The sequence below is a fragment of the Laetiporus sulphureus genome (genome assembly GCF_001632365.1).
Source record: "Laetiporus sulphureus 93-53 unplaced genomic scaffold LAESUscaffold_56, whole genome shotgun sequence".
Taxonomy (NCBI): domain Eukaryota; kingdom Fungi; phylum Basidiomycota; class Agaricomycetes; order Polyporales; family Laetiporaceae; genus Laetiporus; species Laetiporus sulphureus.
In genome coordinates, this window is record NW_024468565.1 from 168,511 (window position 1) to 186,799 (window position 18,289).

Genomic DNA, 18,289 nt, shown 5'->3' on the forward strand with positions numbered 1-18,289 from the left:
AATCGAGTGGCAGCCTTCCGGTTCCCGCCTTTCCTAAGTGTAGTCGAAGGAAGGTCTCTAGCAAATGAGCGCTACGAGGTGGCAAAATTATTATCGGATTCACATTGCATTTTCTCGTGAGTATCACATAAACATATCAAGAAAACCATTAAGCGCCATTAGAGGTCTAACCCTGTGTCTGCCACCGCGCCGCGTTAGTCTTCCAATGCAAGCCCACGAGGACGTCAAGATGTCAATCCTCGTGCTCTCTACCCTTGGACTAGACATACTCTCGGGCGTAGAAGACTGCGAGAGTTCGAATTCTCACCCATGTGAGGGTAGAACTGATTTGTTTCACTTTTCAACTAGAATGTGCCCGACTGTCAGAGCTTCAGATCAACGTGTCACGCTAGCGTGCAGATTTCGGAGTTATGGGGCTTTTATTTGCTTCCTAGAAGAAGTTCAGCGTGCCAGAGTTCAAGTTTGAGTGACAGAATCCCTGCATCCCACCTGTCTCAATTCAAATGGCATGTCTTTCCGTTATAGGGCTGGGTTACCATTTACTGCATGCAGATCTTGATAGATAGGATCCATGCCCTGGCCATGCGCTACAAGCCAATCGTGTCATTCTGAACGGAACTCTGAATCAAAGTCATCGATTTAATCGGGTGAGTTTCGGATACATTTCAGCTGAGCCTTGCAGAACAAGTTTACGTTCGAAAACAGGTCGTTAATTCATCTCATCATGAATATAGATGCCACTATAGATATATACGCTGCCAGAGTTACCGATCCAGGTTGCAAGGGATTTTTGACTCTTCCCTGAGAAGTCCAGCAAATCACAATTCCACTCCAAAGAAGGCTTACGCAATTTCTCCCCTGTTGTGTCGATTGACCCACACAAGAACTTCACAGCTGTCGTTCACCTTGACATGTGGGCCCTTCTGAGGGAGAAGTCTGACGCTGATCGCATCGTGTGAGGACTGCTTCTAAGGCTCTTTCTCCGACCTCGTTCATGCCCTCTTGTGCCAGCTTGCCCGTAAATGCGGGCGCTGCATTGAGGCTTAAAGTCTCCTAGCTCTTTCCGCCTCTCGACTGTCACTGAACTCTCGCTATCGCAACTTGGGTTGCTGGGGAGAAAACTCTCATTGCATTTGTCGCTTCCTTTTTGCCAGAGCGTATCTCAATGTAACTATCAATCACATCGGTCGCAACCCTGGCTTCGCGGTCACATCGATGTTTCGAACCTCATGACTTCGAGATGTATCTGATTGGGAGCGACCACCACATGCTCTACGACTCGGACTGTCTGATTACGAATGCTTGTTAGGGCCGCTCTCGTCCGGGATGCACGATATTTGCAAATATGGTGCTTTGATATGTTTGCTGACGTTTCGTTGTAGAACGCGAACTTCGAAGGCCAGGGAATGATTCTAGCTCCAGCAATGACCCTTACGCTGCTGTTCCGCTTCTGAGACAATAGAAGCACAGGGTCGATTCGATTCCTGTATGGCCACGATAATTTCAATACATTGGTTGCGAAGGCGGTCCGAAGGTACTATTGCGTGGCATCGGCGGTGAGTTCCACCTAATCCGTTCAATTACGCCTCTTAGGAAAAGGCAGTGGTCTCGGAGGTACTCCATCAGCTCGTTGCCGATGCAGCTAAATCGTCTAGGATAGCGCACAAGAATGTTGAATATTCTACCGTTCGTCAGGGACTCCCCTTTGCTCATGTTCCCGGCAGATGGTTCCAATATAATCTGACATCACAACGTAGAATTCTGACAGAATGCCGTCGTCTACCTGTGAAACAGCCGGAGTAAGCGGAATATAAGTCTCAATGCTAGATAAGACTGGCCTTGGGTGTGTCCGCTTTCAACGTGCTCTAGTCCACTTGCACAGTAATTTGTGGAAGCCATGTCTCGTACAGATGGCATTGCCGATACACCCGCAAAGTTGGAATTCCTACAGTCCCATCTCAACAGGTTCCTCGACATTGCCGAGGCGGGTAAGCGTAGCGAAGCAAAGCGATTTGTAGATACCATAGTGTTACCCGCATGGGAAGAAGCGTTCGGTCCTCCGGTCGATAAGCCCATTCAGAAGGCAAGCAATGATGATCCCATGCACTTGTTACCTGTCCTGACTATGGTCGTGATAGAGGATTTACAAGTGGTTTGCGAATCGTCGAAGACCCACCAAGCGTCCGCGAAGGAATCAGGACGGTGCTGTCACTGCTGCATCCACCCGAAAATCGTCACCAAAGTTCACGGCAAACTTCGTCCTTCGTCGTCCTCGTTCAGTTCCCGCACGCGATCTGTTCGCAAAAACAATCAAGGAGAAGCTGGACAAGATCGTCAGCGCGTGGCGAAAAGAGCGTGGCCTACCATATACAGCGGGACTGCAGATTCGGGCCCGGCTACTGAGCAAGGCCTGGAAGCAGCTCCCCCAAGGAAAACGGGTCCGCTTTCTGGAGGAGGCCGAAGCCATCAATCAGCAGAGAGCTCGTGAAGGGAACGAAATGAGGAGAGAAGATATATCAAGGTAAGTTTGGAGTGGAGTCAGCGTGTCACCACTTCTGACTCGTGCATATCAGTATAGCACCAGATTTGTACGACGCCATTTCTAAGGTGGTGAAGGGATGGGCTCAGCTGCTACCGGGATGGACAATTAACTTGAAGATGGGTGGCGTTTTGGACGGAAGTGCAGACGGTCTGAGGGTTTGGAAGTAAGATTTCCCGATCATCACGTCTGAGTCAAACCTCACTTCTATTGTAAGTTTCGACCTCCCATGCGAAGGGGGAGAACGTTACGCTCAATATATCAGACGAACAACCGGTTCTTCGGAGAAATTTGACGAGCATTTCGTGGCATTTCTGCGTCATCAAGACCGTGAGTTCTCGATGCTGTACAGTCTTAACAGATTAGCTAGACATCACTCGTCTGTAGGACTATATCGAAGTTCAGATCAAGATAGCATGAATAATGTCTCTCAGCTATTGGCTCGTCAACTGTGGTGGGACAAAGACGACATAGTGCATTACCTACAGCTGTTCTTTGAGAAGAAGTGGGGTGAGCCTCGTCGATTTATGTTGACAATCTCCTTGATGACACTCATCTGCAGCACAAGCGGGGGGTTCCTTTCGTGTCCCGTGGGAGGAGATCCTAAGGGATCCTGAGATGTATTTGGATATGGCTGCATTTCCAACACAGTTCACGCTCAAGAGGTTAAATGATTACAGCAAGGCAGAGCTATGCGAACTCTATTCGCATCTGTACGCAGCGCAGAACGGAGCTTCGATCGCGCCGACGTTCCGTTTCAAGTCAGTATTACAGGCCAGCAGCGATGCAGAACAAGACGGTGAGGCTTTCGGGATGCTCTGTAAGCCAGTTTACTGATATCTTCCTACAAAATCACAACACAGAGCGTGGCAGCAGTACAATTCCGTATTCAGCTAGAAACACTACAATGCGACTTGTTCGCCCGGGTCTGCAAGGCAAGTTACTGACGAGTGCTTAGTCGAAATTGATAAACTTGATAATTAACGTCTCTCAGTATCCACGGGAGCGGGTGGAAGTTCGGAACAACCGATGCTCGTGAGCGAGCCTTTCCCTCGCGAAGGGTCGAGTGCGTTTCATGGCCACTTGCGCGCTCGCTCAAACTAATAGAATTCCTACTAACTTGAAATTATGATGGGCAGACGATGGAGATGACGACGAAGATGCATCATTCCTTCGTGACATCTTAACCAACATTCCTGACGACAACAGCCGGGGTATCGGCGTCTCTAACGTCCTTCGGCGCGAAGAAGCCGACGAATCAACAAGTGAGGACAACGTGATCAACACGAGTAACACCAGAGTTCCGTGTATAAATCGTTACAGTGCTGATGATGAGAAATAGATCTTCATCGCGTACGCAAGGCGGTCAGAATCACTGGCGTGCCCGGCTCAGGTAAGATATAATATGCAGATTATCTACGTCTGATCAAACCGAAGTGCAGGAGAAGACGTGACATCAGATGGGTCAGATGAATCTTCAGAAGAGCTCAGCAGTGATGCGGGCTCAGCTTCTCGTCGTAGCCGTAAGGCGGTTAGGTTCACTGACGTGCCCGACTCAGGTAAGATAAAACATGCAAATTATCCATGTCTGATCAAGCCGAAGTACAGAAGACACGGAATCAGATGGGTCAGATGGGTCTTCAGAAGATCTCAGCAGTGATGCGGGCCCAGCTTCTCGTCGCAGCCGTAAGGCGGTTCGGATCACTGGCGTGTCCGACTCAGGTGAGATACAGTACCTCGCAGGGAATTATGATCTGCTGATTACATTATTTGACGGGGAAAATGCTGCATTGATCGTTCAGAAAGCTCAGTAGAGCACCTCAACCGGCGGGCTCGCTCGATTCGGCCGCGCAAAGCAACTAGAATGATTATTGACTCCGACCTAGGTGTGATAATAATAAGGAGCGTCTGATGCCGTTTCTAATGGCAACATAGAAGAAGATATCACCGACGAAGAAATGGACATTGCTTCAGAAGACTCGTTAATCGATAGTAGTGGTAAGTGTGTCGATCTCAGAGTATCTCACTATGTCTCATTTTTAGAACCTTTTGTCATAAGAATCTCAGCATCCGCCGAGACGGGTGTCACAAACTCTCCGCCGCGGTGCCTCCGGTTGTGCTCGTACTCTAAGTCCAGGACCAGCGTCGAGCAGTTCGCTGCCATTAATGGTCATGGATATTGACATCGAGTCCCGGAATGTCGTCAGTAGTTACCGAACTGATAGTACGATGAACTGGGAAGCGAATGAAAGTACGTTTTGGGCTCTATTGAGGCAGCTTTCTAGATGATGGCTAATAACCGTGGATGTCACCAGTGGGCACCAACATGCAGGAATATGGTCTGATTTCTGGTAGGATTTATTTCTTTGCTTTCAAAACCTGTCTGATCTAACTCAAATTCCACAGCGAGTGAAGAAGCGGACCATTCGTCAGTAATCATTCACAGCGGATGTGACACTCATCATATCTTTTAACAAGTGCATATACAGAGCGGTAACGACTGGCTCTGAACGCGAAGAGTCACGACATTGGATAGCTAAATCGGGAAATAGGCAGACCAGCATGAGAGGTGAGGGCCTGTCCATATTCATAAGATCAGAAGAGGTGTCGATATGATTTCCGCTTCAGAGAAATGCCGAAATGCGTGTCAATCGGCTCGTCCTGAATGGGCAGTCGTCGCGGGCGAAGTAAGGCACCCCATGCCCGTCGGTAAATGGCCTGAGTGGGTTTGCGCTAAGATGCAGAGCTTAATTGGAATCGTTCCAACGGACTGCAATGCGCTTCGTAGTCTCTTTCCGATCATGGTCAAACTCGACGGTATGCTTCCGGTAAGTAGGTTTGAAGGTTCGAACACCACTGGAAGTACGCTCACATTCCCTGACAGCGAGCCTCAATCCAAGCAGAGTCCTTGCCTGTCGGTTTGCAAACATGGGTCGATGTTGCAGCTAAACATATATCCAGCAAGAGGGTGGTGCCAGCTACTTTCACTATGGAGTGGCTTACGTGGTGGCACTCTTTGCAGCCCGTCTCTCGTCAAATCTGTAATCTCGACCTCGACTCTCAACTTTCACATCCTACGCACGCTGAAGAATTGAGGTGGCCAGCTCTTGAGAAGGGCGGCGTGAACGGTATCAGCCAAGTTGCATTCACACTTTGTTTATGCTTCCCGGCAAAGGAAGCCCGTGGTAACTTCACCCTTATGCAGTGGCATTCTTGGCTATGGGACTTGACGTGGGTGTTCCAACGCATGCTTGTCGGGTACGTGATGCCTGCTTCATTATCAAATGCTGATTTCTAACTTACTTGCTAGTATGGAAGAAAGACAATGCGCGTCGTCCGAGAGCATTACTGTTCGGACATCCGTGGTTGAGCATACGGACTCAAGCGTCGCGGTCAACATAACTCAAGATGAAAGCTTACATCAAGGGATTCCTGCAGAATCAGACGAAATGACGAGGAGATCGTGCGTGCTGTATTTCCCTCCACTTTCGCTCATGTGTATTTACAGCGCTCGTGCCAAGTGCCCGGTTGAAAATCAAGGAACAGAAGGATCAGAGATCAACGAGGGACAAGATCAAGTATGCCGGTGCGAAACAGTAAGTGCTCTCTCCATGCACCATACTGCTCAGCCAGTGATTCAATGCTTGTTATGAGTCACGAACTTCAGTATGCATCTTCTCGAAGTCATGAGCCATCTACGAGAGGCAGAACGAAGGCGAGCACGCACGCCTTACGAAAGACCTCCGGGAGGGATTGATGGATTGATGCAGAGCATGAAGACCTAGGATATGTGTAAGGAGATGTGAATCCATCGAAAGTTCCGATACAGGCTGCGTGAAACTTCTTAAGACGGATCCTCAACCACACGAGTAATCACATTTGTGTGATTCGTTTTTCGATACGTTCGACTGGCATCATGGCATGTTGTCAGGTCTGAAGAGGATGCTCAAATTACGAGTGTTCTCGAGTAAGCCTTGATGTACAGACCGGGGTAGGTTGCTTGTAAATATATATATATATATCTATAGAGTAGATAAAGATGGCATCTCTTCGCAGTAGTACTCAGAATTGAAGAAGAGCACGGGCGCTGAGTACAGAGGAAATTCGCATACCGTGGCCGCAGAGTCATACAAGTGTCCCCAAGACATATTCTTCGGGCTTCATAAAAGTTTAAGAGCGTACAAGTACTACTTGACAGCCCAGACTGGAGTGGTGAATCCGCCACGATTACCTCTTAAAGCACGAAGGCGAAGTTCTAATGGGTACGTATAGTAGTACCTGGCAAGTACTGGCAATAGCGCCGCAGGCCCGCGTCTGCGCGTCGATGTCACTCCCAATCGTCTACTATCCAGATCTCCTGAAAGCGGTTCCACATACTCAAAATGGCTGATTTGAAGGCCGCATTGCAGGTTACGAGAAAGGCCGTTTCCAGATTCTATACCAAAGGCAAGCAACGATACGCGGACGTCGTGGAGCAAGTTGTGTCTCATTTGATCCTGCTCGTAAGAGATCCACTGCTCATGCTGCGTGCCACTGACAAACAGGTTTGATAGAAGTCGAGTGAATTGTCCTCAGCAACTAGAAATAAAACTGTGCAGCTCTTCCGCTGACCATTGGCTCGTCTATACTCTGCGTTTCCTCTACCATCTTTCCAGCTCTCTGGGGCAATTTTCTATATCATTTATCGCCAGAATTCTTGACCGCTGTCGGCCAGCAGGCACATGAGCAGAAAACGCATGCGGAGAACATATTGAATTCTTTACTTCCCGGTGTTCTGGTACACGCTTCGTTTATCCTATCCATCACCACGGCCGTATTGCCATTTGTAGGACTTTCTTGACGAGAGTGAAAAGGGTACGTTGTGGCACTTATCGTTGAGGAACGTCCCATGTAGGCTCTCTGACAGAGAAGAGCAAGGGTGTCAAAGCGAAATGCATGATCGACACGGCTCTATACCCGACCCTTTACGAAATTTGCTTCTGACTCTCCGCACCTATGATAGGTGTAAAGCTGAGATGCACCGTGAGTCATTGAGGCACATATATTCGCGTACATGTGCCAACAGAGACATGGTATCGTGCACGCATATGCTCTGCCCTCCGATTCCGCCGCTGCACACGCGACTAAGCAGCAGAAGCTGCGAGATCCGGCCCTCCTCGGAAGGTGAGTACTGGTCTAAGAAGTGCTTTTTGATACTAAAATCGTCACAGAGAGCGCCTCGGACATACAATCTGGAGAACCAAACGCAATGTGCTAATCTGAACAATGGCATGACATGTTGAAATGGACGTTCTAGACTCCCTATCAATGCAGAGCCTGCCGAACATCTTTGCTCGCACCCTTCCTTCCATGAAAGAAGCAGACTCCACTCGCGCCAAGCGCTCTGCACTCATCCGTTCCGTCTTCGTCTCACCGCAGCTACCTGAGACCGCCGCCGCTGGCCAGAAAATGGCCGAGCTGCGCGAATACGTACGCTCTACGGAGTGGGAGGAGACTTTAAGGAGGATGGTGGATGTCGCTGCCGCGGCGAGCCTTGCGCTGTAAGTCGACATGCTGCTCGTGTGGATGTATTACGTTTACTAGACCTTGGCGAGTCGCAGGCCGTAGTCCTTCGCAGTCAATGAAGTGTAGGCGTGCAAGCAAGCCATGCAGTGTGATAGGCTATTTGTGGACGACAAGACGTTTGTGAACGTCCTCGTCGGAGTAACTGATAGCAGCATAACGGCTCACCTGACAGGTTCATTGGCTCATTATATGCGCTCCGACGTCTTCTTTGCGTCAATTCCATAGGATGATCAATGTGAGGCGCTAGAGGTCCCTTCTTCACATTGGACGTCTGCTACAGTAATCGAAGCATTCAAGCATTATTCATCGTTCGCTTCGACAGTGACACCCTACAATCAATCTCATGTGGCGTCTCTGACGGAGCAACGATCCTGAAGCGAAGAGTTGACGCATCCGAGCTTCCGCCATTGGCACCGCAAACTGGCGGCGTGGGCGTCACAATGGTGGGTCCGGAAACGTGCGATAGAGTTACCACCGCCGACCGTGCAGACGCACGGATGCTGATGCGTAATCTAAGCAACATTTACGTGTGCCCATCGGGTGGAGGGAACGTCAATGTTGGTGAAAGCTGTATGAATGTTCCGCGGATGAGCAGGACGCAAACCGAGGGCGCGCGCACGTAGCCAGACGTGTTCTAAGGTAAGTTGATGGATGAAAGTCATGCGGTTGTAGAGACGAAGGAACGGTATGGGTGTGACTGAAGGGGACAGGTGATGTGACAAGATTGCAAGCATCTAGCGGCTGTTCGTGCTCAAACGACGCGGACGTCCCTCCTTCGCTCTCTTTCGTCTTGTCGGGCGATTATCGATGGACTGAACACTTTGTGACTATCGTAATTATTTTATGTAGATCTTTCTATACCTTCATTGTCTGTAGCTTACTGCTGGATTCGTTGATCCCGAATAACAGGCTTACGTAAGGCGCCAGCATTTCCGTCGCGTGGATATTTGGAACATGATCGTCCGGACATGTCCGCTCGCCCACGCATCCCGTTCTTGCTCACCAGCATCGCCTCTTCACCGAAACAAGGGACTCTGCTTGCAATTGTCTGGTCGCGAGAACGCCTCAGCGCCGCCATCAGCTATATCAGTCGCGCTGCACGCTGCCGCTTTCTAGACCGTTTGCATCTCTACTGGTTGACCACCAACGCTGTTATGGCATCTCTGACACCGCCCCAGTCACCGCCGTCCTGGACGCACTCTGCGGAACAGTTCCTCGAGCTCACGAAAGATGTGATCGCGAAGGATCGGGTCCGAAGGACCGGGTTACAGCGCCGCCTTCTGCTGATTGTAACCTTTCATGCGTACGTGCGCATCACCTGCTCAACGCGTGCATCTCGTTGACTCCTTTCAGGTGTTCATAAGTCGCGCTTAAGCGCATGCTGACCGTCTGCACCGACAGTTCTTAGCGGACCTGCCACCGGAGAAAAGGAGCGTGTTGTGCTCCTGAAGCTCAAGGAGGAAGAACATGCGGCGAACACCTACCCATCTGACGGCAACTTCTACACATGGGACTACTGGTATTACCACCGCGTGCTACTCGAGCGCTCGCTCAAGCTGGATGACGAGATGGTCAAGGAGCACTGTCCTGTCAGTGCGGTGGTGCCTACGATCCTCGAGATCTACCAGAACCTGCTTGGCGTGTGGTTCGTGGAGATCAACGGCGAGACGTGGCATCCTGGTTAGTGCTGCATAGACGATCTGTGGAAGCTCGGTTCTGACGTGTGTGCCGGGGCAGATGTTCAGCAGTTTGCGGTATGGGAGAAGATGCGAATGACGAGTCCCGCTTTGTCGGGTATTGTTACTTGGACCTCTTCCCTCGTGGTGCGTGTCGACTTTGGACTCTTGCATGATCATATACTGACAGTTTTGGTCTCGCTCGAATCCACAGAATCGAAATATTTCCAATTGGCAGTTTGGCCCTTGCTTCCAGGATTCATGTGTCCTGATGGCATGCGGAGCTATTCGCTAGCAGCGATGGTCGCAAACTTAGCAAAGCCCACACCGACGATTCCGGCACTGATGCCGCACAATGACGTCGTGACGTTTTTCCATGACATAGGGCACGTCTTCCATGAGCTGTTGAGCAGGACGCGGTTCTCTACGTTCCATGGGACATCGTAAGTTGTCTTCGGTCAGACCTCATACTTCTCCATCGAACTGGCAATGCGCAGTATGGGAGGTGACTTTGTGGAGGCGCCCTCGCAGATGCTCCAGAATTGGTACGCTGTCATCTCGTGATGGCGACGAGGAGAACATCGTTCATGTTGATATTTTTGAGTAGGTGCTTCGAGCCAGCGGTTCTCGAACGCATGTCAAGTCATTACAAGACCAAACAGCCGCTCTCAAGAGACCTCATCGACAAGATCATCAAGAGATAAGTTCGACGAGTCTCCACCCATTCGTCGCATGATGTATTGATGCACTCCATGAGTCGTCTCTCGCAACCGGTATGTCGACGGTCGCCTATTCTACTTTCGTCAACTTTTCTTTGCCAAATTCGACATCAAGGTGCATACTGACGAGGGTGAGTAGGGAGGGGCTATCGCACGTTTGTGCAGCTCTTTGTGTGGCGTGAGTCTCACGATGCTTTCCGATAGAACCGACTGACTACACAGCATTATGGAACGACCTGCGCGCGGCGACTACTAGGATCAGCTCCGGTCTCCGGTCTGCAGGCCAGGCTCATTCAACCACATCGCAAGCGGTTACGATGCTGGATACTATGAGCACGTGTTTCCACAGATATCTGAACATGTATCTTGTGCCTGTGGTGCTAACACGCTTTCTTCGGCTATAGGTACACGTATTCGTTGGTCTTTGCCGCTGATATGTACACGACAGTGTTCAAGCAGGATCCTCTCGATCCAGTACGAGGCGCACGCTACAGGAAGTCCATACTGCTTCCAGGCGGCGGCAGAGAGGAGCTCGACTCACTCAAGGTGAGGTGCTTTCGAAGCTCTTGTACGCTGTCATTGACGCCATGGCGGCGGTGCAGGAACTCTTGGGCCACGCGCCGAATTCGGGGGCGTTCCTCAAGGAGCTCTTCAGCCAGACCACGACGACTGCCTCGAATCTCTGTTTCAAACGGGGATTCTCGATTGGAACCGAGAAACAGTCACAGAGTGAAAGAAGTGGCGAGCGAGGGTTTCGCAGTCATGAAGTGCCGGCGACAGAGCAGGGTAGTCTGGCTCTCCGATCTCATCAATGCCAAGTCGACTTGAATGAGATGTGGACCAGTGGCCAGAGACCGAATAGTAAACGTGCGATCTACATTGCCAAGTTCTGTATCAAGAAATTTTGCAGGTCGACAACATGAAAGGGATTCCTTGCTATAGCCTTCCCTTTCACTCCCCCCAATCCGAGGTTCCCGTAATCATCGGCACCCATCGAGATGAGCACGTCACGACCGGCGCACGACAGTACCACGTACGATGTTTCCCATCCCGCAGCTATCAAGCATGGGATGTAGCTTTACAGATCTCTCCCGCACGAGTGCATTCCGATGTCCAACGGCCTGAAGTACGAAGTAGAAGCCGGACCCGAGTCGGCAAGATGTGAGGCTCCAAGTCGTCCCTTGCGTCCATCACAACTGCTCCATACCTGAGATTCTGCGACGTAGAGAGAAGTGCAAGCGTATGTTTGGCGCCGCATGCGATCTGAGTGATTGCACTAGTCGGGATGACCAGCGAAGATACACGGAGCAAAGAGAAGTGCGTCCTCGTCGATTCCCGTGGCGAGTTGACCTCGGGCGTTTGATCCAGCTGACAGAAGAGAGGTGAAGGCATCTGTGAAGAACACGGGAGATTTCGTTTAAAAGCACATCTGCTACTGACGTTCAGCTGAGTCCGTGCATGACTCAAAAGTGTTGGACTGTTGTAAGCGCCCGAAGCGCCGACACCAAAATCATTAGACGCCCCCATCAGCTCTTTCATATACTCTGACCCTGTGCGCGCGAAAAATAAAAAAATTCATCATCCATCGCCGTGTCGGTCTACTTTCTTCTGGCGGACGTCTCGAATTATAGCATCTGTGAATGAGGAACGGACCTCACTTTCTTTCCTCGTACTATTTGCACTGTCAGGACAGGCCAGACCGAGGCTGCTCAGACCTCTTGACCCTCTCACATCCTCACCACTCACAGCTGAAAGCTGCAGATCAAGTATGTTTTTGACGCTGGCTCGCGTGGGGCCATGGTTCCTATGGTGCGCTGTGATCTCATCTCCGATATATTCTCTGATTGATATGGCGTTTCTGACACGAGGTGTCCAAGTCTGCCCAAGCTCAAGCCATTGTAGCAGCCGCTCGTTTTCCACCGAAGGGGATTCGCGGCTTCGAAAGTACTTTCACTGATTCTGTGTGGGGCATGGCATCCACAGAATATCTCGCAACTGCCAATGATGGGATACTGGTTGTTGTACAAGCCGAGACGCGATATGCCATGATGAATTTGGATGACATTCTTTCTGCAGATGGCCTCGGTATGCCCTTCATGCTTCCTGTTGATGATTGACGGTGCGACTTACTTTTCGTTGTAGATGGTGTTCTCATTGGCCCGTATGATCTGTCGCTCTCGCATGTGTACCCATCGTCGTCTCCGGATCCTCACCCGGAATTCGAGACGACGATCCAGAAGATACGAGAGAGTGCACATGCCAAAGGCAAGAAATGGTCAGTGGCATCGTGACCTGTTCCGGATGGCTTGCAAATCCAAGCGTCTTCTTCGTTCTTAGCTCCATGTTTTTCACTACGGGTTCCCATGCAGCTAAACGCGCCGAGCAAGGCTTTGACATGGTATGTGTCGTGTAGCCTCTTACGCCACAAGACTAACCATTATATAATAACAGATCAACGTCATCTCAGATGCCTCCGCACTCACGCAAGGCTTGGCGCAAAATATTGCAACAGCAGTGGGGCAGACTGCACCTTCGAAGTCTGTCGGATACTAATTCGTTGCTCCGCGATTTTCTGCATCTTCTATCGTGACGTGAAATTGCCATTGCTCGCTGCGTACTTGCCGGTCGTGCTTTGTACTTACTCGGTGCAGGGAAGTCTCATACCGAATAGTACGTCCTCACGAGATCCGGTGACTTGCAAAAAGCGAGATTGATAGCTTTTACGTATCTGCACCGTCTTACGGAGATCCTAATAAAGAAGACGAAGACACCCCATCACTTCAACCGCTCATTCATCTTTCGGCCTCGACGCAGGTGTCATCGTGAAGGGACATTTCCATGCCATCGGCCTGTTCAGTCTCTCCCGCGATTCCTCCATTGTCTGATATTGCAAAAGAGTTTCTCATCAATCCTCCATGCCAATTGCTGTCAACTTTTCATATTTCGATAATGATTCGGTCGCTCCCATCGTTTTCCTCCTCTCGTGGTTTTCCGTGTCGCTCCCAGTGAAACTCAATTTATCAACGGTGTGTTGACGAAGCATCCACATGGGTATGTGCATTGAGTCACATCCTAGCACCGTCGAAGGCATTCCTTTCAGATTGCAGATTGTTTCGTTGTAATTCAAAACATGGTGTTTTAATGCCCTTCGCAAATCTCAAGATGGTCATTCGTAGAGGTGTTTCGTCGCTTTGAAGCAGCCTGATCAACACTATAAAGCCTCTCATCGTTCTTCAGGACCTTCTTCTATGTCCGCAAGCTCGCAAGAGTGACATCCATGCTGCATCCTCCCTCCCATTCTTTCTAGATGGCGGATACTAGCGGAGAGCGTACGGTCGACAAAGTAACGATTGGTGGACCAGCCTGCGTCTTGCATTGTACTTGTGCATAACATACCAGGAGGATTTCATCAATGTCTCGAATCCGACGATAGGCCGACCGTTAGACAAAATTATCAAACAATGCCTGCAAAGGCCACTCCGGATTTTGGGGTTGAGCCTTAATCCTTGATTGATAAGCCATGCTATTGATGAGTGGGCTGTGCGGATGCTGTGGGCCGAATGGTCTTGTTTCATGTCGGCTCCCGACTTCCGTACTGTCTGACGATTGTGCACACTCGCGAGACTTTAGCAGGTCAAGGCATGCTGGCTTTGTTGTGGCAGACCTACTCCTACAGAGCCAGAGTGGGCATCTACAGTGTCTGCAAAAGACGGCCCGCATTGATTGGCGGAGCAGCAGGGACCATCATGTGCTAAATGAAAGGGCTGATGCGAGGCGAGTCCAACGTCGAACCCTTCAACTTCGCCTTCGTGTGTGATAATCTTCATGATTCCAATGTTTCTTCCGCTTGTCCTGATGGATGTTTACTCAGTAATCCATTAGCCAGTTCTCAGTTGCAGATGACTGATCTGGGTCGATGCCGACCTGCAGTGAATTCGTACCATGTCAGACACCAGTGTGAGCAGGAAGCCATTCGCAGACAACAGCCAAGGCGTGAACCAGACTAATGAGCAATGTATTGCAAGACTTCTGACAGTATGTACTAGACGTATACCTTCCTTGCTTCACTCATCCTCGATAGCAAATCGCACATTGTACTCGCGAGAGCTAAAACTGAGACGTTGCTTCTGTGGCTGTCAAACCTGTGTCAGAGAACTGCATCCTTATTCAAGCCTTCCACACGTACCAGGTGACTGTTCTTTCATTTGATCAAGATACATATCGAGTCGGAAGTCGTCAGAAGGAGGTATTTTGAGGAATGGATCCGGCTGTAAGCGTAAAACGTTGAATTCGAGGCTCCGAACGGTAGATACTACAAGCCTACCGCATTTTCTTCGCTCATGTGCAGTAATAGATTATTCATCGCATCCTCGCTGGACTTGAAGTCAACTGTATCTGGCCGTGTACCTGTCACGTTCACATCAGAATGCTACGGCGATACTTCAGTCTACGCTCACCATGAACCATTTGTGTGTTTAACTTCTTAGCGTCGACGACTATCCTACGTCTTTTTCGAGAACTCTGCTCGACATCATTGCTGTTATCGATATCATGAACACGCTTCAGCGAATAGGCTGTCAGTGCCGTCTGCTCAGGAGCTGACGCCACAGGGAAAACGTTGGTGGAAAGCAAATATGTGCACTGCCTTGTGTCACTCAGATTCTCGAGGAGTGCAAATTCCTCCGGGGTCGTCAGCTGGGGGTCAGCTCCGAGCACGGGCACCAAGGAGATGGCTGGCGTTTTGGTGTTCTCGATGGGCTGGCAAGTCGAGCTTGATAATGTCACTGATAAATTGTCGTGCCATTCCGCCATGGGCAACGTCTTCACGAGTCGTTCTTTAAGAAGTTGAAGACTCCGGATCAGCCAATAGTCGCAATTTTTGACCTGAGCAAATGACCTTTGTAGACAAATGACTCGCGTTCCTGTCGCGTCTGCTTTCTGGTGTCGTCGAATCTCGGGTAAGGACCAGGCGATACTAGATTGTGACTCGCAATTCCCACTTGTTCGTGCCTCTCTGTTGGAATCTGAGCGAAATGGCAAATCAGGCGTCAACCGCATTCATGGCAATTGGCATAATTATGATACATACATGTGACCCGCTTTCTTGGATCTCTGTTAGAATCTTTCGGGCAAGAGGATCCTTCATCAGGGCGGCAACTACTCCCTTCGCACGGATGTCTTGAGAAGTCACGATGGCTGATAGGAGACATTCGACTAGGTGTAGCCTGCGTTCGATAGCATGCAGATAGCCTTTTGGCGGGCCACGCCTCTGTTCCACGGCTGATTTCTCATGAGACCGGACGAAAGCTCGTTTACAATGCGAGAACCCTATTGTACCTGAAAAAACACATTCTGCCAGGGACTAGTGCGTCAAGCGTCGTTGACAATCGTCAAATGGCAAATCAACTTACTCGCTCTGTCTTCATCACATTTCTTGCACTTATCTTTATTGCTACTGTTGGGCTCGCACTTCGCTTTGAAATCGCGACACCTGTGACACGCTGTACCCAAGAATGATGGGCATGGATGAATGAGCAAATCCGCCCCAATCCGAGCAGCTTACCTCTAGAGTTTCTTGAACGGTCAAGAGTTTCTGGTGGGGAAGAAATTCCTTCACCAAGGTCGCTATCAGCTGCGTATGACGTCTGCATGTTGTACATTGGACGTATCGGTGACCTGCGGCGTGGTTAATGGAAGCTGGTGCATGCAAAGATGATGCTTCCTAAAGGTCTGGTGAATGTGGGTGCGAAGGGAGGAACAAGTCGGGAAGAAGACGCTGGTTGCAGGGGGGGGAGGCAAATTGCATGCGGTGAGAAATATGAACTCTAAAATGTCCAGCCTTGCAGCGCCGGAAGTTACCAGCCACTATGACTGCATCCTCTTCGCTAGAATGCATTCCCTGCATTCCGTGCAGATGCCGTCCTGATATCAGAAGCGAGCTTCTATTTCTCCACAGGAGCGGAAGGATCTCAGACATGGACACCAATTACAATTGCAAAGAACACGTGAACACAGAGCTCCATTCTATCGGCGATCGCGTGAGATGCAATTTGCGTTATCACACTTGGTCTGCACCATGCTCGTTCATGACTATCAGATACTTCGTCAGCGATCGCCGACGGAAAAGATATCCGAGTCAGGAATCCCATTCCTTCGTTATCGTGAATGGCACGCAGCTAACAGTAATGAATATCGAGGTATACGGTTGTAATTATGTACCTGACAAACCTCGTTCTCTTCGCGATGGTTGCCATCTTAACCATGACGGCTCGTGCAGAGTCCAGCGTGGTTACTTGGCTACTTCCGCTTGTGACAGGACCCGTTGGTATTAAACAGGATAGAGTCATGCTCAGTACTCATAGAACTACGTAGGAAGGAGTGTAAGATGCCCAGAACGAGTGACATGAATGAATAATCTCACAGTGCATCGACCTCAGTTTCGCGAACCTCTGACACGCGGTGTACCGCCTGACAAGCAACAATCTAATATTATGCGTAAGAGTATAAGCGGATAATACGAATAACAGTCGTACCGTAGATGCCGTAGCAGCAGGACAGTTGAATAGCAATCTGTTCACCAAATTGGCCTCTTCGGTGGGATTTGGCGGCACTGAGCGCCAGCTCCACTGCATTCAGCAATATGGCGTAAATGAACCGTGCGACAAGCGTTGCGTTCTTTGTGTATGTAACGACCAACCTTCAAAAGCATGCCTGACACAAGTAAACAGAGCTAAATAGCTTCGTGACTGACCATGCAGCATTAACGATCAGCATCCCGTAAGCCTGGTGTGCAGCGGGGACTGTTCGAGGGAATATATTTCTCTAAGGCAAGATTGATGCTAGCCAGTCCGGCAGCGGCATCACTGGTCAACTATGGAAGAACAGTTACAAATTCTTGCGGTGGTTATTGTTCAGGTAAAATGTGACCCGCCTGCTTGAAATTTATAAACACTTGGTAATCAATTTTCCTAGTACCGTCATCAAAGGCTACGGCCAATAAATGAGAACACCTACTCACAAATGATGTCAAGAGATATCAGATCGCCCACAACAGCTTTTGAGTCGATGCAGATTCTTGGGAAAAAATGCTTACATGCCAACCAAAGCGGCGAAAAGACGACCCTTTGCCGCCTAGTAGGATATCTTCTCCTCACTTACACAACGAATGCTATCAAAAATATATGGATACTCACAGATGGCCGCTCAAATCGCCTTCCCGGGAACTATGACCAATCGGAACTGAGTAAGCAAAAATTCCCAGTTATCGATGTAGGCTTGATACGTGGATGCACTTCCGAGATAATAGACTCACAGATATATGCCTGTCATCGTATGCATGCTTCTGCTATAAGTAATAGCTGACTATCATTCGAAACAACGGACCGAGTTTGATTGGGAGCGGACAAGCCTTCGCTCGCATCGACTGCGCTGGTCCGGCCCACGTCGGCATTTTGTCCTTGACTGGGGAAGACGAGACATGAGAGCTTCCACCTTGAAATCACTCCATACGGAAACCCCGATATCTACAGTCGTTAAATCAGCCTGCGTCACCAACCTATTCGACCTTCACGGGCCAACGACACACCGAGACGTAGCATTCGGTGCTCCGACTTCTCCACATCCTAACCTCGAGACCGCTTGCGTATTTCAACTCGCGGAGGCGACACAACGACATCGGATGAAGCACAAGTGGGACAATTCGGGAAGTCGTGCTCATGATCACCTCGCCGGAGAGTCGGGCCCGAAGCCAAGGTCGCTAGAAAGTACTCGCCCAGAATATTCTCGCCAGA

At 49.8% G+C, this 18,289-nt stretch overlaps 5 protein-coding genes across 5 annotated transcripts; 4 read left to right on the plus strand and 1 right to left on the minus strand.

The window, feature by feature from the left end:
• Positions 1-1,897: 1,897 nt before the first annotated feature.
• Positions 1,898-6,139, plus strand: LAESUDRAFT_763482 (uncharacterized protein; the record flags this gene model as incomplete). Its single annotated transcript, XM_040913266.1, has 22 exons — positions 1,898-2,062; positions 2,139-2,521; positions 2,574-2,705; positions 2,757-2,869; positions 2,927-3,049; positions 3,102-3,338; positions 3,403-3,465; positions 3,534-3,605; positions 3,679-3,828; positions 3,882-3,932; positions 3,982-4,098; positions 4,148-4,261; positions 4,342-4,425; positions 4,475-4,537; positions 4,599-4,790; positions 4,855-4,890; positions 4,946-4,967; positions 5,029-5,108; positions 5,168-5,367; positions 5,424-5,797; positions 5,850-6,002; positions 6,061-6,139. 22 exons carry the CDS (start codon positions 1,898-1,900, stop codon positions 6,137-6,139), a joined length of 3,003 nt encoding a protein of 1,000 aa, XP_040759483.1.
• A 1,453-nt stretch (positions 6,140-7,592) lies between these two features.
• LAESUDRAFT_763483 (uncharacterized protein) lies at positions 7,593-8,083 on the plus strand (the record flags this gene model as incomplete). The annotated part of the gene is made up of 3 exons (XM_040913267.1): positions 7,593-7,702; positions 7,750-7,789; positions 7,853-8,083. 3 exons carry the CDS (start codon positions 7,593-7,595, stop codon positions 8,081-8,083), a joined length of 381 nt encoding a protein of 126 aa, XP_040759484.1.
• A 989-nt stretch (positions 8,084-9,072) lies between these two features.
• On the plus strand, positions 9,073-10,484 carry LAESUDRAFT_763484 (zincin; the record flags this gene model as incomplete). Its single annotated transcript, XM_040913268.1, has 6 exons — positions 9,073-9,407; positions 9,513-9,784; positions 9,853-9,927; positions 9,995-10,223; positions 10,278-10,325; positions 10,388-10,484. The coding sequence occupies 6 exons, from the start codon at positions 9,073-9,075 to the stop codon at positions 10,482-10,484; spliced, it is 1,056 nt and encodes a 351-aa protein (XP_040759485.1).
• A 1,773-nt stretch (positions 10,485-12,257) lies between these two features.
• On the plus strand, positions 12,258-13,052 carry LAESUDRAFT_663320 (Phosphoenolpyruvate/pyruvate domain-containing protein; the record flags this gene model as incomplete). The annotated part of the gene is made up of 5 exons (XM_040905055.1): positions 12,258-12,308; positions 12,368-12,584; positions 12,642-12,774; positions 12,837-12,897; positions 12,951-13,052. Coding segments are annotated over 5 exons (564 nt in total), but the record flags the coding sequence as incomplete, so codon positions are not given.
• A 1,314-nt stretch (positions 13,053-14,366) lies between these two features.
• Positions 14,367-18,216, minus strand: LAESUDRAFT_717322 (uncharacterized protein; the record flags this gene model as incomplete). Its single annotated transcript, XM_040907323.1, is given in 19 exon segments — positions 14,367-14,423; positions 14,453-14,502; positions 14,686-14,767; positions 14,824-14,906; positions 14,957-15,334; positions 15,397-15,523; positions 15,589-15,836; positions 15,911-16,000; positions 16,063-16,175; positions 16,728-16,805; positions 16,921-16,982; positions 17,025-17,196; positions 17,251-17,299; positions 17,518-17,573; positions 17,593-17,630; positions 17,658-17,667; positions 17,693-17,722; positions 17,883-18,022; positions 18,085-18,216. The coding sequence occupies 19 exon segments, from the start codon at positions 18,214-18,216 to the stop codon at positions 14,367-14,369; spliced, it is 1,995 nt and encodes a 664-aa protein (XP_040759487.1).
• Positions 18,217-18,289: the final 73 nt, after the last annotated feature.